Source organism: Tamandua tetradactyla, chromosome 1, assembly GCF_023851605.1.
Source record: "Tamandua tetradactyla isolate mTamTet1 chromosome 1, mTamTet1.pri, whole genome shotgun sequence".
Classification (NCBI taxonomy): domain Eukaryota; kingdom Metazoa; phylum Chordata; class Mammalia; order Pilosa; family Myrmecophagidae; genus Tamandua; species Tamandua tetradactyla.
This window is the reverse complement of record NC_135327.1, coordinates 147,034,993-147,060,908: the sequence shown is the minus strand read 5'-3', so window position 1 is coordinate 147,060,908 and position 25,916 is coordinate 147,034,993. Positions and strand designations below refer to the sequence as shown.

General features: G+C 38.7%; 1 protein-coding gene across 3 annotated transcripts in view; it reads left to right on the top strand.

Annotated features, from left to right (window-relative positions):
- Positions 1-25,916, top strand: part of LAMB4 (laminin subunit beta 4) — a 151,018-nt gene that overhangs the window by 66,484 nt on the left and 58,618 nt on the right. For all 3 annotated transcript variants that reach the window (XM_077166424.1, XM_077166516.1, XM_077166603.1), the window contains 5 exons: positions 3,025-3,204; positions 4,791-4,900; positions 7,936-8,015; positions 8,598-8,748; positions 11,885-12,016. In XM_077166424.1, coding sequence (XP_077022539.1) covers positions 3,025-3,204; positions 4,791-4,900; positions 7,936-8,015; positions 8,598-8,748; positions 11,885-12,016 — 653 coding nt within the window. The remainder of the gene's footprint in view (positions 1-3,024; positions 3,205-4,790; positions 4,901-7,935; positions 8,016-8,597; positions 8,749-11,884; positions 12,017-25,916) is intronic.

Below are 25,916 nucleotides of genomic sequence, written 5' to 3'. Positions count from 1 at the left end.
GTACACTCAGTGAGTTTTTTGTTATAATCAAGAAACTCTGACCTTGGAGGATTCGTTGCTTTTATAGCCTGCTCTTTGTCCAGGGGAAGATGTTATCTCATCCCTCAAGGTTACTTGCTGCAAACATAACCCTGAAAAAATAACCTGGTAAAGAGCAGTCAGGATCTTGCATTGTTGGCACACTCATTAACAACATTCAGGATGCTCAGGACATGGAAGATTGCTTCTCCTAATATACAGAAATCCTGCTTCTTAGGCTGTGTAATCAATGTAAGAAAGGAAAAATATATATCTGCTATGAAACATGACTTAAAACTTTAAATCATTGTAATACATAAAACAAAGTATTTTTTAAAACTGACACAGGAGCCCCCTGAATACATAAAATCCCCTAGATTTCAAACATTAAATCAAAACTATGTGGAAAAAGCATAAATGAAGTTTTTGCCAAGATGCCTCAGTAGGCATATGATTGTACAGCATTTTTACTTTGCATGACCTGTTCAAAAATGATACAAAAAACTGGATCTCAGAAAATATACTTCTTTAAACAAATTTCCCAATTGTCCTATGATTTTTACCAGAACCTGTGATGTCATACATGTACACATACATGGATACACATGCACAACTTTTATTGATGTTTTTAAAGCTATGTGTTTGTAAAAGAAGTTGTTTTCTTAGGCGGAATCAGGAAATTACAGTGTTATGAAACATAATTTGGAATCTGAAATTTTTTTAACATATCAACCAAGTTGCCTTACTTAAGAACCACTTAGGAGTAACCCTGATGGAACTTTTGAAGGAAGCCAAGGAAGGTAAACTAGTGCCCCTAACATGAAAGTAGGAAGTCATTTTTTCTAAACAAGGTATTTTTCCATGAAAGCAGATGAGAAACTTGTAACCATAATGAGTCTCCCAGCTTCTCCCATTTTACCTAAACACACATTGGTATGTGTATATACAAATAACATATTTTAAGGAGACCAATTAGCTTTCTCATATGAAGTTTCTCTATGTCTTTCTTGTTTGAGCCTAAATATTTACATAAATAGATTCCAGACATATGCTGACTAATTTTAACTCTTCTGCAATTAAACACATTCGAATATGATACAGAAAACAAAGATTTAGTGGTCTCAACCAACTGATACAAGTTCCCTGGAAATAATTTGTGTGACACAGAGATTTTATTAGACTTCAACCCTTAAAGGCCTTGACAGAGGGTTATTTCAAAGTAAAGTACTATCCACTCACCCATATCCTTTTCCCAAAGGATGTGTCTGTGCATAATTAAATTATACTCTGGGATTCAATGCTGACTTTTTGAGGTTTCTCTCAAATAACATTGCGTTCTTTCCTTTTGGCTGCTTCTAAAGTAAATCTAGTTTGCTCCTTCCTTTCTAGAAGCAAATGGCTTAAATTAGAAGAAGACTGTGTATTTTCCAAACTAAACAGAACCTGATGCTGTTTTCCATAGTGATTTTATCACCAGTCACAATGCAATTACAAACAATTGAAAATGGGAAGATTCCCTCAGACAACTGTTTGTTTCAGTGACACCAAATAACTCATTTGACTGGATTTTTTCCACTGAACTCAGTAAAGTAAATGATTGTTGTGTAGACCAGACTTTGGACATAGGGATTTTGTTTTTGTTAATCAGGGCAAACATAAATGTGAACGTGATTGCTCTCAAAGTCATGATATTCACTTATGTTTCTTGCCTTTCATAAAAGTGGAGTCCCTTGGAAGCACAGCACTACAAAACTAAAGAGCTTTGGTGGCCATGTAACGTCTACCAGTGCGCTTGTCCCCTATGCCAATCCACAGTTAAGTGCTTAGTCTGCATCTACTGGGATGCCTCCAGTGACAAGGGGCTTGCTGTTAAGTTGAACATCCCTATCTTAGGAATTTCTTCTTTATATTAAATCAAGCTTTACTTTTACTTCTACTTCTGGTCCTTATTTTAGTCTGGAATTATTCACACTATCAGCATCCTTTTTTGAGTTGCTTAAGTTTTTACTAAGGAAAAGGTTGTTACTTCCATTGCTCCTTTGCTACTGCTGGCCCTTCATCCTCTTTTCCAGAATCTGTTCATCGGAGATTTTGCCCCGCCAGAAGATTTCTAAAAGAAACAAGTATTTGAGCATTTGTTAATATCTTACTGTTCTCTCCCTTCTTTTTGTGTAAGTGTTCCTTCCAGGAAGAATAAAAAATAATGGTACAGGCGGGCAACGATGGCTCAGTGGCAGAATTCTTGCCTGCCATGCTGGAGACCTGGATTCAATTCCCAGAGCCTGCCCATGAAAGCATAAATAGATAAATAATGGTAGCAATTATCCTGTGAAATATTTTTCTGTGATGGCAACAGACAGACTTATTTTAAAACTATGTTAAAGAGATTTGGTGGCCATTTTATGTGATTTTTCTTCTCTTTCTTTCTCATGTCCCTTGATGCCTTTTAGTAACTTTATATAAATGTGTGTGTCAGTATAGCATCCCACTCTTACTTCTTTTGACATTATTTTCACATTTAGAGTCTTTTTTTCTACTTTTTATTGAGGTGAAATACACATAAAAATAACAAATTTAAAGTGAACAACTCAGTGGCATTTATTACATTCACAATATTGTGCAACCACCACTTTTATCTAGCTCCAAAATATTTTCATCACTCCAAAAGGAACTAGTCTATTCTTAATATCTAATTTTCAAAGTAGCAGTCTTCCTCTGTTCCTTTTACTTTAGAATCTTTTTTGGGGGTGTAGTGGGGATGGGTGCATGGTCTGGGAATCAAACTACTTTAGAATCTTTTAAAGTATATGATATATGCAGTTATTTATTTTCCAAGTCAAGAGATTTGGGAGACAGTTCTGAACAGCCTTTGTCTATTAGTCTAATTGCTTAAGCAAATTGAATGATTTAAACAAAATAAAAGAATTGTAGTGTGATAAAAGTCTCTGGTTATGTTTCGAATTTCCCACCATTTGCAATTAATTAAATGCATGTCTGTGTCTCCAGCTTGTGAATGTGACCCTGATGGAACCATATCTGGTGGCATTTGTGTAAGCCACTCTGATAGTGCCTTAGGGTCTGTGGCTGGTCAATGCCTATGCAAGGAGAACGTAGAAGGAGCCAAGTGCCACCAGTGCAAGCCCAATCACTATGGACTGAGCGCCACGGATCCCCTGGGCTGCCAGCGTAAGTCAATAGGGACTGATCTCTCTCAGCCCTAAAATTCTGTGACTGCAGCAAACAGGGAGCAATGCCCAAAAAATGTAATGCCATGTTGCAAAACCTTTAGATAAATGGCCTCCACTAGGACTCTCCTGAGAGGCATATTCAAATTCATTAAATTGCATTACACATTTCTGAATTAAATTGATGGCTTCCTAGGCAATTTTCAGGCAGTGAATTCTTTTATTTATTTTTTATTATTTTTCCCCTTTCTTCTTACACCCCTCCTTGTATTAGTTCATATGTTCTCTGACAAAGAGAAGAAAAAATTAAAGAGTGAATGGAGGGATTGAGGGAAAATAGAAAGGATCTCAGCAGTTTTCTGGGACTGAATGGGCAGATTCTTATCTATAGGATCACAGAAATTTAGAGCTTCCTGGACCTCGTAGCACTAGCTGCAAATTTGTCAGAGAACCCAAGTAAATAATTTCCACTTGGTTACAGCGTCATGCTCCATATTTTTGTCCATAAAAGGAAATATGGAACATTGTTATCAGGAACATTGGGGTTTTTTGTTTGTTTTTCTTCTTTTGAAATAGTTTTATTGAAGTATAATTCATGTACTATATAACTCATCCTTTGAATTGTACAATTCAGTGTATTTTATTATATTCACAGAGTTGTGCAACTATCAATACAATCAATTTTAGTACACTTTCATCTCTCCCCAAATTGAATCTCATACCTTTTCCTATCAACCCTCAAACCCTCATTCCTACCCTCTTTGTGCCCCTGCTCACCCTACATAAACATCGATCTATTTTTTGTCTCTATGGTTTTGCCTATTAAGGACATTTCATATAAGTGGAATCATACAGTATGTGGTCTTTGTGATTGCCTTCTTTCCTTCACATAATATTTCAGAGTTCATCCATACTATCATATGTATCAGTATTTCATTTCTTTTTATTCCAACTAGTATTCCAACATAGGAATATACCACATTTTATCTCTCCATTCATCAGTGGAGAGAATATTTGGGTTGTTTCTGTGAACACTGTTTTTTCCTGCAGTAGAATCAGCAGGGAAATTGGATGTCTTATTCTGGTAGCATAATTTCTTAACCTTCACAGCATAAGCAGGACTCAGAAATATCTGAGGCAAAGGAAAAAGTAGAGGAGAATGAGAGGGGAAAATGAAAGGAAAAAGTAATAAAACAGCAGAAAAAGAGAGAAGACAAGGGAATATAATAGATGTACTTCCAGAGAAGGAGCCATCATTAATAATTGTGACACTTAGTAGCCCTACTCTAAGTCACCCGACCTAGCCATCATCACTCAGGTTAACTGTACCAGGCTCTCCAGCCTGCACAAATTCCTGCACTTACTTGTCTCCTCCTAATTGCCATCCAGTAGAACTACTTGATTGTCTGGCACTGGATTTCCTGTGCAGAGTTTATGCAATACAGTAATCACCCAACACCATTCAAACAATGAACTTGGCAGGGGAAGCAGCTCTGTATTCTTTGGCCCACGTGTTTTGCTCAGTGTAAGCTATTAAAAACATTTGCAACAGTGGGATAATAAGAATTGTGTATGTTGTGCTTTCAGCCTGTGACTGTAACTCCCTTGGGAGTCTGACGTCGTCAACCTGTGATGTGGAGACAGGCCAATGCTTATGCCAGTCATTTGCCACTGGGCCACACTGCGAAGAATGCATTGTATGTATTTACCTACGATTTCCCTTTTATATCCAGTGATGTAGATTTCTATTGCCATTACCTAGAATAGACTTGGTCTTAATTGCTTTCCTTGTCCAATTATTGTGTTTCAGTTTGATGCCTGATGAGAACAATTGTTAGAAGGCTTTGGTGTTTTTTCCACTTTGAGTAAACCTTATTGGCAGCTTTTAAGTGAGCAAAAATAGTACTTCCTATCCCTGGCTGAGGCTGTTTTGGCCTTGGTTGGATAGTGTGATGGGAAGAAAAATTTCTGAAGGACTTCCATTACTGGAAAGTACATAAATTGGGGCGATGACAGCTTATCTCCCAGATCTTGTTGTCAAAATAAGCCCATCATTCCAGGCCCATCTCAAATGGGCCTTATTCCACAAACCTTTTTCCCATCCCTTCGATGAAATGTGATTGTTCCATCTCTCCCCATAGCACTTTGGCAAGTATCATATTCTGCTTTACACACTGTGTTGCCATTATTTCTGTCAACACTATGTCCCCACGGTATTAGACCATGTGTTCCTTAACATCATGAATTACTTTATGTGTATTCTCTCAATAATAATTGTTAAATTAATAAATCTATGAAAATGCTGAAGATAAGGTATACCTTTCAAAGATCATTGAACATAATAGGAAAATATATATATATATACATGTCAGCTTAATTGAACCATCTTGGACCAGTGCTATGCTTCAGATGGTGCATATCAGCTTGCTAGAGATGATTGTTAACTTTTCAGTAATTTTGAGAGTTAAACACAACAGTCACTAAAAATTAAACTCTAAAGTTTATAATTAAATAGATTCTATTTTTAAAAGGTAACAAATGTTCAAACCCATCACTCCCCGATTATTTTGTTACATTTTACTTTCTTCTTTGCTCTGAGGTTATTTTCCTCCGTTCTATCTGCATGGTGGAAAGACTATTTAATGGTGGGCTTCTGTACATGTCTTCCCAAGTCCGAGTTTCAGTGGCATTGTATTGGTAGCTTGAAATTGGCTATGAAAGGAGTATTTACACCCCAGAAATCAGCAAGCACTATAAATCAGAGCTGTCCCCCCAACCCCTGCACCAGAGAGCTAGTTGTTACATATTTCCCAGCACACCACTGGATTGGACTGAACCCACCCAGGGACCAGATGTCAATAGGTTTCTCCATTGTTTTCCTGGCAGGGCTGAGCAGTGGGATAAAAGAGCATTTATCTACCCTTTTTGGCCCATCAGACCAGGGAGTCTTACTTCTAGCTCTTACACATGATCTCCTCACCACTCTTGCCACTCCAAATCTAAAAAATATTTTGGATGAAAATTCTTAAAAATCAAACAAACAAAAACTTAGCTTTAAATATAATGTGGATTACTGTGGGAAATAAACATCTTGGATTTTTCATAGACCGCATGTAATATATAAGTATTTATTTGAAAATTAGTAGAATAAAACATTTTTCACTCCATGAGAAATGTGTCATGCAATTTCCAGCTCTTTCCTTTTTTCTTCAATCTTGGCAGCCCACCATGCCTTTTTAAAAAGAAAAACTGAAAACTCAACCTAATAAGAGAACAGTGGCCTTGATGTGTTTGAAGAAATATAGCTGATAAATGTGAAACATATGCCAATTTGGCATAGTTGTGCTGATATTTTAAGTCATTTTACTGAAAACATATTACGAGGGGACATGTTGGTGGAAGGGGTGGGGAAAAAGGCAAGGAAGTAAATATGAAGAAGGAAATTTATATAAGACAAGTCAAGAAATTTAGAAATTTTATATAAGAGAGAGAGTAAGAGATCTAGAAACATGGTAACTCCAGGGTCAGCCTTGCCAAGCTCTATGCCATGTGTGTGTGCAACACAAAGAAGAGTGCAAGTTGGTTAACCAAACCAATAAACAACAGGTCAGATATTTCTGAACAAACTTTATATTCCAGGCTGATTTTTTCATTGGCAAATTAATGCTATGTGTGCAATGGGGGCTTGACTGTGTTTAGAAGAGGGCAGAAACTGAGCAGGGGCTACCCATGGGGAAATTGTCCATCACTGCTGGGCTCAATGATCCACCAGGTGCTCCCTGTCTTCCCTGTATCCCATGGTGCCCTAGACCTGTCCTGAGGTGGCCAATCTGGCAGCACAGCCTGCCCTAGAGGGATTTCACAACCACATCTTGAGTGGAGCAGTTCATTTCACATACCCCCATCCCTCACCAAACTGAAATTTGGTTTTGAAAAAAACATCAAAAGTCCTTGGCCGCATTTTGTAACATTTTAACTTTTAAAATAAGGTAACAAAAACAAAATGGATACTTAAAGCTTTTCCAAATGACAATTTCATGCCTATCATAAATCTAAATATCATCAGAGCGTGTTAAATTGAGATTTGAGGGGGAAGTATTTTCAGAGCATTTCATACTAAATGATTTAAGAAATGGTTGTTTATATTTTACCAGATGTTTATATTAAATAAAGGTCAAGGTGCTGCAGTGTTGGAAAATGTCTTGAACAGAGTTGGCTTTTTCAAGCTGGGCCTATAGTATGCCAAAGCAAGTGGCTTAAAATCAAAAAGTTCTACTAACCTGTGACATTCATATCAAAATCAGTTGATGATCTTTTATCAAAAACATTTCAGTGTTATGTGAGTAAAATCTCTAGGATTAATGTGGTAAGGAAATCTATCAATTTTATGAAAGTAGTTACAAACAGACTGGTAGAAAAATTTATTATCGGACTGGGATTAAACAATCCAGCTTCAGAATGAATTGTTGTTGTCAGAGGAAGTGTATGGCTTCCATTGTGTCTCCGCTTGAAACAATTCATGGACAACTGTCCTGTCCCTATTATTTTAACCCCCTGGGACAGGGGATGTGTGTCTGTGGAGACCATTACCAGATAAGAAAGGCTTCTGTGTGAAAGTTCAGATCATTGGTTATTTGACGTACATCAATTGAATTGTAGTAATTTTAATATTGCCCTTCAGAACAGCAACTATCTTCACAGCTGTAATCAACTGAGTATGTTCTCTTTGTAGGTTGGATACTGGGGACTAGGAAATCACCTCCACGAATGTTCTCCCTGTGACTGTGACATTGGAGGTGCTTATTCTAATGTGTAAGTCAGGAGCCTGAATGATAACATTTTGTTGAACCCTTCCACAATCACATTTCCACATAAAAGCACATTTTCTTCTGATTTGCTTATAGGAATAAGTGAAGGGTTTTATTACATGACAAGCAAATAATGTTGAAAAGCCACAATCAAGAGACATTAGCCACAGCTCAATTGATGTATTTTACTTCAGATATTTCCAACGGTGAAGTAAACAGTCCGACTGCCTGGGAATCCCACGGGCTGGTGGGGTAAATGCCTGAAAATGTATGACTCAACCTGTCTAAAGCACCAACCTCTGGCCTTCCCATGAAGAGAATCCCTACCCTCTCCTTTTCACAATTTTTAGAGCAGAATTAGAGAGCCACTGGGGAAGAAGTGGCTACCTGGGATCCATGGATCTAGCTTCAGTTTTCAAAATCAGTTATGTTGAGCCCATGGCCTCTCAGCATCCTCTCACAGGGTGATTGATTATTCAGGAAGAGAATTGGTCCAACATTAGGGAGTGTTTAGCCAAGCACCCTCACTCCTTCACTTTTCACCTGCGTGTTCTGCTTTTGTTCATGATGAACATTTTCCCTTTAGGTGCTCACCTGAGGATGGGCAATGTGAATGCCGACCCCACATCTCTGGTCGCAGCTGCACTGAACCAGCCCCTGGCTACTTCTTTGCTTCTTTGAATTTCTATCTCTATGAGGCAGAGGAAGCCATGCCACTCCAGGGACTTGCACCTTTGGTTGGTATTTCATTTATTCTCCCTACAGAAGTCATTTGATAGACCATCAGTTAAATACTTACAGCACGCCTTTGAGATCATGGGTAAGGTACCTAGAAAAGATTGCTTTTGCCCCCAATGTAGGTCAGAGTAGAGTTTACAATGCCATGGAATTGCAGATTAGAGAATGTGGTAAAGAAACAGATAGTCTCTAGGAAAGAAGGCAAGTGAACGTTGATTATGATTAACTTTCTTGGTGAGTCTTCAAAAGCATGTGTATGTGCGTATGTGTGTCCTTGCTATTCAAAATGTGATGTGCATATGTGTAATGTTGGCCTTTCTTGGAGCTCATTAGACCTGGAGAATCTCAGGCCCCACAGAAGCACTAGTAGAATCAAAATCTTGCATTTTAATGAGATTCCCAGGTGTTTCATGCAATTTGGGAAATATTGGTCTACTTTTCTTACAGAAATGATCTATGGAGTCAAGAGAGTTTAAAGTTATGTCCCTGCCCACAGGGGCCTTTCCAGCAGAGAGACTAAAGAAAGTAGTAGGCCTGGACTGAGATATGAACTTTATTATAAGAATTTACTAACAGGAATGAAAGAAGGTGGTCAATCCAGGAATCAAGCTTCTCTGATGGTGGCCGGTACAGAGCTCAATGTGGAAGTGTTCCACAATTAGGCAGGAATCAACAGGGCCACTTATAGGGGCCTGAGACAAAGATAGCAGAGGAAACTTGACAGAGCATTCAGGCCTCTGTAATTAATCTCAGTCTACTGCCCATCCCCAGCTTTCAAGGTGGGTCACCACTGTGCTAGCAGCAGTTTCTAGTTCTGGAAGAGAATTACTGGTTAGCATGACATCATCAACGTAATGAAATAGAGTGACATTTTTGGGGGGTTTCTATGCCCCATGGTTGTCCTCCACACATGAATGTGAATGCAGGCTCGCTGGAGGGATCTAAAGAAATAATGAAGAAAGTATTAACAAGGTCTAATACTAAATGAAATTGGCCTAAGTGACTATTTATGTCTTATAATAAAGTAGCAATGTTTGGCACATCTGCAAACAAGGGAGAAGTTACTTTGTTCAACTCTCTATACTCAATTGTCATCTGCCACATTCTATTAGGTTTCTTTACTGGGCAAATGGGACTATTGAAAGGACTTTGTATTGATTTGACACCAGCACTTCCATGTCATCGTCATTTCTTTTATCTAACTGCTCTGAAAGGCCTGTTACTAAACAGGTGGAAGTCTACATATCTTTTTATAACTGTAACACTTCTTTCAACTTATGGATTTCTCTGTCTTTTGGGGGCAGTTTGCTGTAATTGGCTGTATTGCATATAATGGCCGCTGCAACATAGTTAAACAAGTCAGCCACCCTGGAATTACCCCTGTGGAGTTTCCCTCCCTGGTATGAGGGAAATTACATACAGGAGAAATCATTGCAATCTACCCTGGGGTTCCCAGGAGGGCTATTAGTTCAGCTGGGGAGGGCATCTCCATATTCTCTTGGCAGACTCCATTCATCTAGGAGGGTGGCCACCCTTCCCCACATAGATGTTGTAGGCTACCCCAATATCCTGACCAGGGAATCTCCCTTTCCCAAGTTCATGCCGTCAGAATTGGGGGCTTCTTTGCCCTCCTGGCTGGCTTGCCAATTGTCCTAGCCCACAGGAGACTTTCAAGCTGAGAGAACAAAGAAAGCACTAGACATGGACTGTAACATGAACCTTTGTTATAGGCATTTACTTACCTATAATAAAGACAGTCAATCAGAAATCAAGCTGTTCTGATGGTGGCTGGTACAGAGCCCAGTATGAAAGTGTTCTGAAATTAGGCAAGAATCAACAGGGCCAGTTATAGGGGCCCAAGACAAAGACAGCAGGGGGATCTTATGAAAAAGATTATAGGTTAACAGTAAACATGATTCTGGGAAGGGGGAGGTAGGGTATACATTAACATCTTATGCAGGGAGGGAGTTGGTTTCTTGTGTACATTACTCATCTGTGCATTCTTCCTTCATAAAGAGATTAGCTTAAACATTAACTGACCCAGTTCGTACAAGTGGCTGTGTGCTTTAGAGTTTCACAAAGAATCAGGGAACAGCTTGGCCCCTGGACTCCCTGAAGTCACAAGTTAATATTATCTGAATTTAATATAGTATGAGAAAGTTAATTCCATAATATGTTTTCTATATAAAATTAGTAAAATAGTTGAAGATGCAAAATAAGTAAAATAATTGTGTTTAACCTTCAAGATGAGCATAATTGGTTAAGGGAAAGAATGACAAATAGACATAATCCCAATTGGCCCATTTGCAAGATCCTTAGCCATAGAGAGGTCCAAGAGTTGACTGGAGCCCATGGCTGAGTGTCTAAATAGTAAAATCTAGATTACAGGGGATTCCCAAAGAACAACCTGGGCATCTGTGAAATTGAAATTTAGTTTATAGACCAAACAATGGACCATCAACCAAGCAAACACCAATGTCCAGAGTGCAGTAAAAATTTGGAAAAATGGAACACCAGGAGATTCTAACTGAGTTGGCAGCTGAATGACTAAGGAAGTGAAATAAAAGAGAGGAGTTCCCCCCAGAAAAACAAATAGAGTTTTAAAAAGGAAATGAGATCCTTGAATGTGTGATTCCTCTGCATTAGTGTGGCTGGTAGAATCTGGCTATTTTTGTATAATCTCTTATGAAGACTGATAAGACCAAATCTTACAAATTGCAAGAACTATGAGCAATTGATCTGGACTATGTCAAAAGTTACCTAACCTTTGACTCTTTATGCCATGTCTACTGTATATTTTCTTTAACTTTCCTCCTGAGATTTCACATTAAAGAATGGAATTTGCACTTTTTAAAAAAAATCATGAAAAAGTGAATAAGAATGAAATATTTTCTCAGTTTAGATCATCCTTTAAAAAGAAAACCCAACATGTGGTATTAGAACCATCAAAAATTTCCCATTTTCACAGAGAAACAAAAATAGATCACTTCTGTGGCAAAGCTGAGTCCTGGATATTAATTGACAATCTTGACTATCATTTAAATTATGGTATAATCTGAAACTTTTGAACTGTGATATAATTTGAATTTTTGATGATTAATTAAATTGCCATGTCTTTCTTCTTTTCTTTTTAAGATACTAGCAACAGCTTGGCCTGAATGTGATGTGTATTTTCAGCAACAAGGAAATGATTTCACAATTGACAAAGGAAATATAATACTGAAGAGAAATCACAGGCAAAGCATGAGTGCTGATAAGCAGAATGAGGTAAACTATTTTCTTTTTAAAATTTTTATTATATTTATTGGAGACATTGAAGGGTTACAGAGAATTCATGCAGAAAACAGAGTTCCCATATATCCCTTTTCTTCCCCCCACCCCCCGTTATTAACACTGCATGAGTGTGGTACATTTATTACTCCTAATGAAAGAATATTATTATAATTGTACTATTAACTCTGGTCCATAGTTTATATTAGGGTTCCATGTTTGTGTTGTACAGTCCTGGTTTGTTTGTTTTTTATGCAACCTAAAATTTCCCTCTTATTTGAATTTCCCCACATTCAAATATGTCATTCATTGCTGTTAATAAACTTTCTTTAATGGTCATTATCTGTTATGCTGTAAACAAAATAATAGGCTTAAAGAACTCAAAACCATGTCTGGTCCATGGAAGTGCTCAGGCAACGTAAGCTTTTACTATCCTCACGAATAGAAATGGGGGAAAGAAAGCACCAAAGTTCAGAGTAATTAGTGCCTCTAGGGAAAACTTAAATGGCTTTATTCCTTTTCAAAATGGAAAAAATTTCTGGAAAGCTGGATGCTGGAAAGTTTGTGAATTCATAGTTTCTTTTCATTTCAGTAAGAAGTATATAGCTGATCAGTGGCTGACCTCCTAGATGGAGAAGAAAAGAGACATGTTAAGGAACCCTGGTGATGGCACCAGGAATAGGCTCCAGGTTTTGATGCAGTCATAGTTGGTCAGGACAGGTGTGAACACCAGGACATGCAGGCTGCCTCAGGGCCCTGCTGATGCCTTCAGAAGGCCAGAGAAGAACTGAAGGCCTGGCAGCCACCTGCCTAATAGTCCTTCAAAGTCTGGGTCATTTTAGCCCTGTTTGTTCATTCATGCATTTGTTCTGACATCTTTATTGAATATTCTTATGTGCATATGCAAGGACTGGTACATTGGAGAAGTGAATGAAAGCAGAGATATTATCTAATCTTCAGTCAACTGAATAAAAACAGAGATCCTTAGACATGGAGACTGCCCTTAAAACTGTTGTAGGAGAAATGAGCAATTTTATACAAACTACTAGTACATGGCAGCATGGGTTAAGTACCATAAAAGGTACACACAACATGGTACGGACTTCAAATTGAGGATTGCTACCTACAGCTGAGAGGGATAGAGAAGGCTTCATGGGGCATGTTCTTCCTAGGAGGTCCATACATACCAAGCATTACTGTTTTGTTCTTTCTCTACTTATTTCTGTTCCCATGTCACAAATTCAAGAAGCCTCCTATGACTCTTGAGGTTGAAAATAGCTCTCCTCAATCCGAAGTCCACCTGAAAGAGAAGAGTGGGAGATGAATCACTTCCTTCCAACCCCCACCCCCCACCAAGATATGGATCAGTCATCATATCAGTTATATGAAGCTGTATCTACGTGGAGTGAACTTAATGAGAGAAGCAAATGGGCAGAGCTGGCTTCATGAGCATGCAAACTGTGTTGCACAGGGTCCCAAGTTTAGAAGACCCTCTGCTTGCTTTAATGCCCTGCTGTCACCATCTTGACGTTTAAATAATTTTAACTTTGACCTTGTTTTTTTGTTTTCTGGCTTAAACAATGAGATTTATTATCTCATGATTTCAGAGCCTAAAAGGCATACTTCCTCCTGAGGTCGGCAGCGCTCTGGATGGCCAGCAATCATTGGATTCCTTGGCTTTCCCATTATATGGCGATGTCCTCTCCTTTCTATTCCAGGTTCTGTTGACTTCTGGCTTCTGGTTCCTTCCTGACTTTCTCTTTTATAAAGCCTCCTGATTCAGCTGGCCACACCTTAACTAAAAATGACATCTTCAAAAAGTACTATTTAAAATGGGTTCAGATTCAGAGGAATGGGAGTAAGAACATACTTATTTGTAAAGGAGGGTTTAAATTATTCAACCTATCACACTTACCAAGTGAGATTGATCCCAGGAATATAAAGGCGGCTAAACATAAGAAAATCAATGTAATGCACAGCATTAGCAGAATGAAGGGAAAAATCAAGTGATCATCTCAAACATATTATTGAAAAAATCCAACATGCTTTCATGATTTGAAAAACAGAGGGCAGACCATGGTGTCTCAGCAGGCAGAGTTCTGGCCTGCCATGCCGGCCACCAGGGTTCATTTCCCGGTGCCTGTTCATGCAAAAAAAAAAAAAAAAAAAAAACCCACACCAGAAAAAACAAGAATAGAAGGGTATTTATCCTCATGATAAAGAACATACAAATGTTAAAACAAGTTGAGTAGCTTGAAATACTAGTGATCAATGAAAGGGAGTGGTAAGGGGTATAGAAAAAAATAGAGGGAACACAGGTTAAAATATATCAGGTAGATGGAAATACTAGTGGTCAATGAGAGGGAGGAGTAAGAGGTATGGTATGTATGAGTTTTTATTTCTTTTTCTGGAGTGAAACAAATGTTCTAAAAAATGATCATGGTGATGAATACACAACTGTGATGATATGGTGAGCCACTAATTGTGAAAAAAATTGTGAAGATTTTTTTCAATAAAGAAGAAATATGGCTACCGGTACACAGCTCTACAGTTTCAGGTACTCCCCTCTAGCCACTCTAATACACCATTAACTAAAAAGGTGATGTCTATGTAATATATAAGAATAACCTCCAGTATAACCTCTCAACTGTTTGAAATCTCTCAGCCACTGACACTTCATTTTGTCTCATTTCTCTCTTCCCCTTTTTGATTTAAAAGCTTTTCCCAATCCCTTGATGCTGAGTCCCAGCTCATCCCAGAATTCCTGTCCCATGTTGCCTGGGAGTCATGTCCCATGTAGAGCATGGGAGGGAAGACTCGCCGTTTTGGGTGAGAGAGAGGGGCCATGTCTAAACAGCAAAAGAGGTTCTCTAGGGGTTACTCTTAGGCCTAATTTTAAGTAGGCATAGCCTATCCTTTGCAGGAATAAGTCTCATAGGGGCAAACCCCAAGATTGAGGGCTCGGCCTATTGATTTGGTTGTCCCCACTGCTTGTGAGAATATCAGGAAGTCTCCAAATGGGGAAGTTGAATTTTTCCCCCTTTCTCCTCATTCCCCCAAAGGGACTTTGCAAGTACTTCTTTATTCACTGCTCAAATCACTCTGGGATTTATTGAGGCATCACATTAACCTGGACAAACCAAAAGACTCTCATTCCCTATTCAAGGTTCCATGTACTTACGGTGTTCAATTAAACTGTCTGTTCTAGTCTGCTAGCTGCCGGAATGTAACATACCTGAAGCAGAATGGCTTTTAAAAAAGGGAATTTAATAAGTTGCTAGTTTGCAGTTCTAAGGCCGAGAAAGTGTCCCAATTAAAGCAAGTCTATAGGAATGTCCAATCTAAGGCATCCAGGTAAAGATACTTTGGTTCAAGAAGTCTGATGAAGTTCAGGATTTCTCTCTCAAGTAAGGAAGTACATGTCAGGGCTTCTCTCTCAGCTGGAAGGGCACATGGTGAACATGGTGTCATCTGCTAGCTTTCTCTCCTGGCTTCCGGTTGCATGAAGCTCCCTGGGAGGCGTTTTCCTTCTTCATCTCCAAAGGTCACTGGCTTGTGGACTCTCTGCTTCGTGGTGCTGCAGCATTCTCTGCTCTTTCTGAATCTCTTTCATTCTCCAAATGTTCCCTCTTTTATAGGACTCCAGAAACTAATCAAGACCCACCCAAATGAGTGGAGACACATTTCCCCCCAATCCAGCTTAACAACCACTCTTGATTGGGTTATATCTCTAGGGAGATGATATAATTACAGATTCAAACATACAGTATTGAGTAGGGATTATTCTGCCTTTATGAAGTGGGATTTAGATTAAAACATGGTTTTTAGAGGGGACATACATCCTTTCAAACCAGCATACTGTCCATACAAGTTAAATTAGGAAATGCACTAGTCAAAATATAAATTTTGCACCAAATAAACATCTCTTGCTTCAGTCTCACACAAAAGTTGAAGTTTTAAAATATGAATGACCATCTATTTTCAACATCCTGCAATATTGACATTCCTTTGTTCTTCCACATGCAAAGACGTTTTCTATTTCATGCATTTAGTCCCTATCATTGTACACTCCAGGCATTCCTAAATTATACCATCTCGGTCTTCATCGTCTATCTCTACTTCTGGTTTCATATGTGCCCCCAGGCCTTCTCCCGCTATCATTTTCACATTCAGCTTCGTTCAGTGTACTTACATTGAGCTACAATCAGGTAGTGTTGTGCTATCCATTTCTGAATTTTTACAATCAGTCCTGTTGCACAATCTGTATCCCTTCAGCACCAGTTACTCAATCTCTACCCTATTTCTATCTCCTAATAACTTGTGTTCTTAACAGAAATTCTCCAAGTTCACTCATTAATGTTAGTTCATATCAGAGAGACCATATAGTATTTGTTCATTTCTTTCTGACTAATTTCACTCAGCATAACATCTTCAAGGTCCATTCACATTGTTACATGCTTAATGACTTTATTCTGTCTTACAGATGTGTAATATTCCATTGTATGTATATACCACAGCTTGTTTAGCCACTCATCTGTTGATGGACATTTGGGCTGTTTCTATCTCTTGGCAATTGTAAATAATGCTGCTATAAACATTGGTGTGCAAATGTCCATTTGTGTCCTTGCCCTCATGTCCTCTGAACAGATACCTAGCAATGGTATTGCCGGATCATATGACAGTTTTCTACTTAGCTTCCTGAGGAACTGCCAAATTGCCTTCCACAGTGGTTGTACCATTTTACATTCCCACCAACAGTGGATATATGCCTCTTTCTCCACATCTGCTCCAGCACTTATCGTTTTCTGTTTTATTAATAATGGCCATTCTAGTGGGTATCAGATGATATCTCATTGTAGTTTTGATTTGCATTTCCCTAATAGCCAGTGAAGTTGAGCATCTTTTCATGTGCCTTTTAGCCATTTGTATTTCCTCTTCTGAGAAGTGTCTGTTCATGTCTTTTGCCCATTTTTTAATTGGGTTGTTTGCCTTGAGTTGAAGAATCTCTTTATATATTCTGGATACTAGACCCTTATCTGGTATGTGGTTTCCAAATATTGTCTCCCACTCCATAGGCTGCCTTTTTACTTTATGACAAAGTTCTTTGATGCACAAAAGTGTTTAATTTTGAGGAGTTCCCATTTATCTCTTTCTTCAATGCTTGTGCTTTGGGTGTAAGATCTAGGAAACTGCCTCCTATTACAAGTTTCATAAGGTATTTCCCTATATTTTCTTCTAAAAGTTTTATGGTCTTGGCTCTAATATTTAGGTCTTTGATCCATTTTGAGTTAATTTTTGTATAAGGTGTGAGATATGGGTCCTCTTTCATTCTTTTGTATATGGATATCCAGTTCTCCAAGCACCATTTATTGAAGAGACTACTCTGTCCCAGAAGACTTGGCTTGACTACTTTATCAAAGATCAATTGTTCATAGATGAGAGGGTCTGTATCTAACACTCTATTTAGTTCCATTGGTCAGTGTTCTAGTTTGCTAGCTGCTGGAATGCAACAAACCAGAGATGGATTGGCTTTCAATAAAAGGGGATTTATTTAGTTAAAGTATAATTCTTCAGAGGAAAGGCAGCTAACTTTCAACTGTGGTTCTTTCTTATGTGGGAAGGCATAGGACAATCTCTGCTGGCCTTCTCTCCAGGCCTCTGGGTTCCAGCAACTTTTCCTGGGGTGATTTCTTTCTGCATCTCCAAAGGTCTGGGCTGAGCTGCAAGTGCTGAGATGAGAGCTATGCTGAGCTGCTTTGGCTGTGCTATGTTGAGCTCTCTCATTTAAGCACCAGCCAATTAAATCAAAACATCATTCATTGCAGCAGGCATGCCTCCTAGCCAACTGCAAATGTAATCAGCCAAAAATGAGGTTCACATGCCATTGGCTCATGTCCACAGCAATAGAACTAGACACCTTCACCTGGCCAAGTTGACACTTGAGTCTAACTATCACAGTCAGTATATCTATATTTATGCCAGTATCATGCTGTTTTGACCACTGTAGCTTTGTAATATGCCTTAAAGTCAGGTAGTATGAGACCACTGATTTCATTTTTTTTCTCAAGATATTTTTAGCTATTCAGGGCAACCTGCCCTTCCAGATAAATTTGGTTATTGGTTTTTCTATTTCTGCAAAGTAAGTTTTTGGGATTTTAATTGGTATTGCATTGAATCTATAAATCAATTAAGGTAGATGTCATGGTCAGGTTCATGTGTCAACTTGGCCAGGTGTTGGTACCTGCTTGTCTGGTTGGGCAACGGCTGACCTGTTTGTTGCTATGAGGTCATTTCATAGAATTAAATCTTGAGCACATCAGCTACATCCACAGTTGATTCCATTTGTAATTAGCCAAGGAGTGATGCTTAATCTAATCGCTGGAAGCCTCTTAAGGAGGATTCAGAAGAGGCAGGCTCTCTTCCTGTTTTGGCCAGCGAGATTCTCCTGTGGAGTTCATCCAGACCCTCCATTGGAATCGCCTGCCTATGGATTTTGGACTCTATGTTCCCATGGTTACGTGAGACACTTTTATAGATTTTGTATTTACAAATATTTCCTGTTGATTCTGTTCCTCTAGAGAACCCTAACTAATACAATAGAATTGACATCTTAACTATATTTAGTCTTTCAGTCCATGAATACAGTATACCCTTTAGGTCTTCTGTGATTTCTTTTAACAATTTCTTATAGGTTTCTTTGTATAGATAGGTCTTTTGTATCCTTAGTTAAATTTATTCCTACATATTTTATCTTTTTGTTGCAATTGTAAATGGAAATTTTTTCCTGATTTCTTCCTCAGATTGCACACTACTAATGTATAGAAATATTACAGATATTTCAGTGTTGATCTTGTACCCTGCCACTTTGCTGTACTCATTTATTGGCTCTAGTAGTTTTGCTGTGGATTTTTCAGGGTTTTCAACATACAGTATCATATCATCTGTAAACAGTGAGAGTTTTACTTCTTCCTTTCCAGTTTTGATGACTTGTATTTCTTTTTCTTATCTAACTGCTCTGGCTAGAACTTCCAACACAGTGTTGAATAACAGTGGTGACAGTGGACATCTTTGTCTTGTTCCTGATCTTAAAGGGAAAGCTTTCAGTCTTTCCCCATTGAGGATGATGTTAGCTGTAGGTTTTTAATATATTCCCTTTATCATGTTGAAGAAGTTCCCTTTTATTCCTACCTTTTGAAGTGTTTTCATAGAGAAAGAATGTTGAGTTTTGTCAAATGCCTTTTCTGCTTCAATCAAGATGATTGATCATGTGAGTTTTTTTGCTTTGATTTGTTGATATGTTGTGTTACATTAATTGATTTTCTTATGTTGAACCATCTTTACATACCTGGAATAAATCCCATTTGGTCATGGTGTATAATTTTTTTTAATGTGCTTAATTTGATTTGATTTGTAAGAATTTTGTTGAGGATTTTTGCATCCGTATTCACTAGAGACATTGGTTTGTAATTTTCTTTTCTTCTAGTATCTTTGTCTGCTTTGATATGAGGGTGATGTTGGCTTCAGAGAATGAGTTAGATAGCCTTCCCTCCTCTTCAATTTTTCTGAAGAATTTGAGCAGGATTGGTACTAATTCTTTCTTGAATGCTTGGTAGCATTCTCATGTCAAGCCATATGGTCCTGGACTTTTGGGGGAGCTTTTTGATGACTGATTCAATTCCTTTACTTGTGATTGGTTTGTTGAGGTCATCTGTTTCTTCTTGAGTCAATGATGGTTGTTCATGCCCTTCTAGGAAGTTGTCCATTTCATTTATGTTGTCTAATTTATTAGCATAAACTGGCTCATAGTATCCTCTCATTACCTCCTTTGTTTCTATGGCGTCAGTGATTATGTCCCCTCTTCCATTTCTGATTTTATTTATCTGCATCCTCTCTTTTTGTCAACCTTGCTAAGGGTCCATCAATTTTATTGATTTTCTCAAAGAACCAACTTCTGGTTTTTGTTGATTTTCTCTATTGTTTTCTATTTCATTTATTTCTGCTCTGTGGTAGTTATATTCAGGTGTCAACTTGGCTATGTGAAGGTGCCTAGTTCTATTGCTGTGGACATGAGCCAATGGCATGTGAACCTCATCTGTTGCTGATTATATATGCAGTCAGCTAGGAGGCATGCCTGCTGCAATGAATGATGTTTGATTTAATTGGCTGGTACTGAAATGGGAGAGCTCAACATAGCACAGCCAAAGCAGCTCAGCATACCTCATCTCAGCACTCGTAGCTCAGCCCAGACCTTTGGAGATGCAGAAAGAAATCACCCCAGGGAAAGTTGTTGGAACCTAGAGGCCTGAACAAAAGACCAGCAGAGATCATCCTGTGCCTTCCCACATAAGAAAAAATCTCAGTTGAAAGTTAGCTGCCTTTCCTCTGAAGAATAGTGAAATAAATCCCTTTTTATTAAAAGTCAATCTGTCTCTGGTGTGTTGCATTCTGACAGTTAGCAAACTTAGAACATGCTCTAATCTTTACTATTTCTTTCCTTTTGCTTGATTTGGGGTTAGTTTTCTGTTCTTTCTCTAGTTCTTCCAAGTGGACAGTAAATTCCTTGATTTTTGTTCTTTCTTCTTTTTTGATATAGGCATTCAGGGCAATAAATTTCCCTCTTAGCACTGCCTTTGCTGCATCCCATAAATTTTGATATGTTGTGTTTTCATTTTCATTTGCCTCGAGATATTTACTGATTTCTCTTGTAATTTCTTCCTTGACCCACTGACTGTTTAAGAGTATGTTATTTAGCCTCCATATGTTTGTGAATTTTCTGACTCTCTGCCTGTTATTGATTTCCAACTTCATTCCTTTATAATCTGAGAAAGTGTTTTGTGTGACTTGTCTTTTTTAATTTATTGAGACTTGCTTTGTGACCCAGCATATGGTCTCTCTTTGAGAATGTTCCGTGAACATTTGAGAAAAAGGTGTATCCTGCTATTGTGTGGTGTAATGTTCTATAAATGTCTGTTCATTTATTGTATTATTCCAATTCTCTGTGTCCTTACTGTTCCTCTGTCTAGATATTCTTATTCACTGATGATAGCAGGGAATTAAAGTCTCCAACTGTTATGGTAGAGATGTCTATTTCTCTTTTCAGTGTTTTCAGTGTTTGCCTCATGTGTCTTGGCACACTCTGGCTTGGTGCATACATATTTATGATTGTTACGTCTTCTTGTGAATTGTTCCTTTTATTAATACACAGTGCCCTTTTCTGCCTCTTTTACTTGTTTTACACTGAAGTCTAATTTGTCAGATTTTAGTATAGCTTCTCCTGCTCTTTTCTGATTGTTGTTTGCATGAAACAGGTTGTTTCTCAACTTTTTGCTTTCAACCTGTATTTGTCCTTGTGTCTAAAAATGAGTCTACTGTAGACAGCATATAGATGGGTCCTGTTTCTTAATCCATTCTGCCAGTCTATGTCTTTTGATTGGGGAGTTTAATCCATTAACATTTAGTTTTATTACTGTAAAGGCAGTACTTTCTTCTGCCATTGTGCCTTTAGGATTTTATATGTTATATCTAATATTTTTCTCTTTTTACTTTTACTGATAGTCTTCATTTCTACACTCTTCTCCATGCCTCTCTCTCTTGTTTTTCCCTATCTGCCTTTAGTGCTCCCTTTAGTATTTCTTGCAGAGCTGATCTCTTGGTCACAAATTCTCTCAGTGATTTTTTTTGTCTGAAAATGTTTCAATTTCCCCCTCATTTTCGAAGAACAGTTTTATTGGGTATAGAATTCTTTGGTTAGCAGTTTTTCTCTTTTAGGATCTTAAATATATCATACCATTGTCTTCTTGCCTCCATGGTTTCTGCTGAGAAATCCACCCATAGTCTTATTGGGTTTCCCTTGTATGTGATGGGTTGTTTTTCTCTTGCTGCTTTCAAAATTCTCTCTTTCTCTTTGACATCTGACAGTCTGATTACTAAGTGTCTTGGAGTATGTCTATTTGGATCTATTCTGTTTGGAGTATGCTGTACTTCTTGGATCTGTGATTTTATGTCTTTCATAAGAGATGGGAAATTTTCAGTGATAATTTCCTCCATTAGTCTTTCTCCTCCTTTTCTCTTCTCTTCTTCTTCTGGGACACCCACAACACATGTATTCATGCACTTCATGTTGTCATTCAGTTCCTTGAATCCCTGCTCATACTTTTCCATTCTTTTCCCTGTATTTTCTTTTGCAAGTTGATTTCAGATGTCCCATCCTCCAGTTCACTAATCCTTTCTTCTGCCTCTTCAAATCTAAATATTGTAGGTTTCCATGGTTTTTTCATCTCTTATACTGTGCCTTTCCCACAAGTTCTGTGATTTGCTTTTTCAGACATTCAATTTCTTCTTTTTGTTCACCCTTTGCCTTCTTTATATCCTCCCTCAACTTGTTTATTTGATTTTTGATGGGATTTTTCCATGTCTGTTCGAACATCCTGAATTAGTTGTTTCAACTCCTGTATATCATTTTAATTATTGGTTTGTTCCTTTGATAGGCCATATCTTCAATTTTCCTAGTGTGACTCATTATTTTTTGCTGGTGTCTAGGCATTTAATTTCCTTAATTAGTTTATTCTGGAGATTGTTTTCACTCTTTTACCTAGGATTTTCTTGCTGGGTGGCTTTTTTGTTCTCTATGTGTTGACATTCAGTTCAGCATGTTCTAGACCTCTAGCATAGGTTTGTTTAACGGATCAGAATTTTTCAGTTCATGTTTTTCTGTTTCTTGCCCTGCCTATATGGAGCCTTTTTTTTTTAGGGGGGTCTACTTAGATATTATAGACCCTGGTCAGATTTTCCAAGACCAGACTGTTTTCCTTATAGGAGGAAAGAGTCACCTGTATCAGTTTTCCCTGAGGGTGAGACCAAGCAGATTGACAGACTTCCCTATGAAGACTCTAGACTCTGTGCTTTTCTTCTCCTGCCCAGTATGTGGTGCTTGTCTACCTGCAGTTTCCCACCAGCATAAAGTGATGTGGTGCCTTTAACTTCATCTGACTCTCCCTGCTGGGGGTGTGGTTGAGACAGAGGAGAGGTTGTAGACTGGCTTTAAGTGCTTTAGTTTTCTATTCCCTGGGGTCTGAATTCCTTGAGGGGGAATTCCACCTGAGCTGGGCCCTACCACTCTCCTGGAAAGGCACAACCTCCAGGGAATTAACTCCTTTCACCTGACCAGCCTCTTAGTCTCTCAGACAACATTAATTCTGCCCTTGCCTGGGGCAGTTGGACCCTGAGAAGCCTTGTAGTTCTATATAATTAGTTGTTAAGTAGTAGAAAAAAAGCAAAAAAAAAAATCCTTTTCAGAGCAGGACCCCCGTTCCTCGGGTTTGTTAATCAAGAGCATAAATTGGTATGTTGCTCTATGTATCTCCAGATTTTATGTGCCCCCCCCTTTTTTTTACAGTCCAGCCCTTTTCAAGTATTTTGTGCTGTCCAGTCCAAAAACCTCTAGGTTTTGCTGTTGTTGTTGTTGTTGTTTGTCAGCCCTGCCCCTTCTCTGCTGGAGCAAAAACTCCTAGTACCTATACTCTTATTTGAGGTTTATCTGAGCTGGGGGCCTATTTTCAGTAGTCAGAATATTTTAATTAATTCTGCAATTAGAACTTGGTTGAGCTAAACCCAAGCTGCTAGTAGTCTCTTTCCTTTCCCCTCCAGGAACCAGCCTGTGGGGGTGGGGTACTGGACTCCATGGCTTGGGGGACTTATGGTTCTGTGTAAGATTGCAGCTGGTTCAACTTGTCCAGACTTGTGTACACTGTGTGTCTGGTCACTGGTGTGGCCCCAGCAGTTGTTCTGTACTATTCCTAGATATTTACTAGCTGCTCTGGAGGTACGAACTAAATTCCTTACCTCACTAAGCTGCCATCTTGGAACTGCCTCATCAGTTTCAATTTAGACTCTTTTTCCACTAGCCCTTGAAACATCTGAGTATCCCCCTTCCCCCAATAGACAGTTACTCAAGTAAATAATATAGATTTCTTTGGGGATCTACTGAAAGAATCATACTTTTCATGGTGTTGAAAAGTCCTTCTTCATGAGGACCTACCCTCTCACTCACTCAGTGGGTCTTGGGTCTGAGAAGTGGCTCAATTCTGGACACTGAGCAAAAGATCATGCCTTCCCACTGAGACAGCTGACCCCAGACTTCTGTTCATTCATATTTGAGCTCTTTTGATTATATTTGTTAAGCGTTACTTTAGTTGGCTGCTCATCTATCTTACTCCTAAGAACACCGTGTTCTATTAATCATCTCCATAGATTCCTGTGGGCCAGGCTACTTTGTCTCCCATTGCAACCTTGCTGCCCATTATAATAATTATATCCCCTTGCTTTTGAGGGTGAAGAGCTGTTACCCAGCCTTTGATAGTTCAGGATCCGATAATCCACATTGATACTAATTAGCCCAGTTTTGTAATAGTATATCCTACTGGCCAACAGAGAATAACTAATATTTTGCTTCTTATTGATTCCAGTGTCCCTTTTACCAGTTCACACTTTATTGCTTTGGTATATGGAATGTTTTCCAGACCCCCTAAATCAGCTATGTGGGTTTCTGGTCTTATATCTTAGGTGCCTTCTAGCATGCCAACATCTCTGAGCCTTTTATCCCTCCCTCCACAGCCTACTGTAGTAGTTCTTGCATCTCTGCTTCATTTACTCTGGGATATGGCTTTTGCCAATCTTCCAAGAGCCATCCCAACAACATATGAGACCCATCCCCCCAAGACCTTGCCAGGATATTAAATCCTATATCATGGGTGGTCGAAAATCAACAAATTCTCCAGCTTCATATTCTGTTCCTTGGTGCGGCCAGTACCCTCCGGTTCCACACCAAGTCATCTCTCCCACTTGCTACTGGTTAGTACATGTTTTCCAGGTCCTACACTTTCCAAGTCAGGTCATGCCAAGACTTGACCCTAATTATTGGTCAAATAGTCAGGAGAGGTAAAACAGACAGATTTCAAGGAAGACACATTTTCTAGTACAGTATCTGCATCACTTAAGATTTCTGCATTGTCTTCAAATATGGTGGTGGAAGGTAGGGACTCAATTTCTCAATACAGGCAGATATGTTATTTCTGTATCTGCAGATGGTTAAGGAGACTCTGGAGGTTCAAGGTGTTCAAGTGTGTCAACCCATGTTTCAGGGTCCCACTGTACAGTATTTGGAGCTATACATACCCCAGAATAACATGTCCGCAAACTTAATCCATTCATGTGGGTGTGAACCCATTGTAAGTAGGACCTTTTGATGAGATTACTTCAGTGAAGGTGTAGCCCACCTCAGTCAATATGGATCTTAATCCTATTACTGGGTCCTATATAAGAAAATGAAATTCAGGCAGAGAGAGAGAAAGCCACAGAAAGCAAGAAGCTGAACTTCAGCAGAACCTGGAAGAGAACAGAGAGACCAGGAGAGGCTGCCGTGTATACTGCCATGTGACAGAGAAGCCCAGGACCAAAGCTCACTAGCAGCCAGTCCCTGAATGCCAGTCTTCAGGAAGAAAGCATTGCTTTGATGATGCCTTGATTTGGAATTTCTCTTAGCCTCAAAACTGTTAGCAAATAAATCCCCATTGTTTAAGCTGAACCATTGCATGGTTTTTGCTTAAGAAGCCAAGGAAACTGAAGCACACTGCTTCCCAATAGGGCCCTGGCTTGGCATAGGTGACTTACCTAGACTAAGGATTCATCCTTCTCTGAAGTTCTGCAACTTTTACAATTATACCTTATGCCTGGTCTTTAGCTCTTCTTTCCTTCTATCTGAGGAATATGAGAGTCTTTTTAAATGCTGCCAAGTAAATCCTTGGTGATTGATTGCTCTAAGTCTGTTATTTTCTCTCATTTAGGCATCAATGACATTCAGTTAAGGCCTCCCACTCAATTTCCCAATCCTTATAATTAC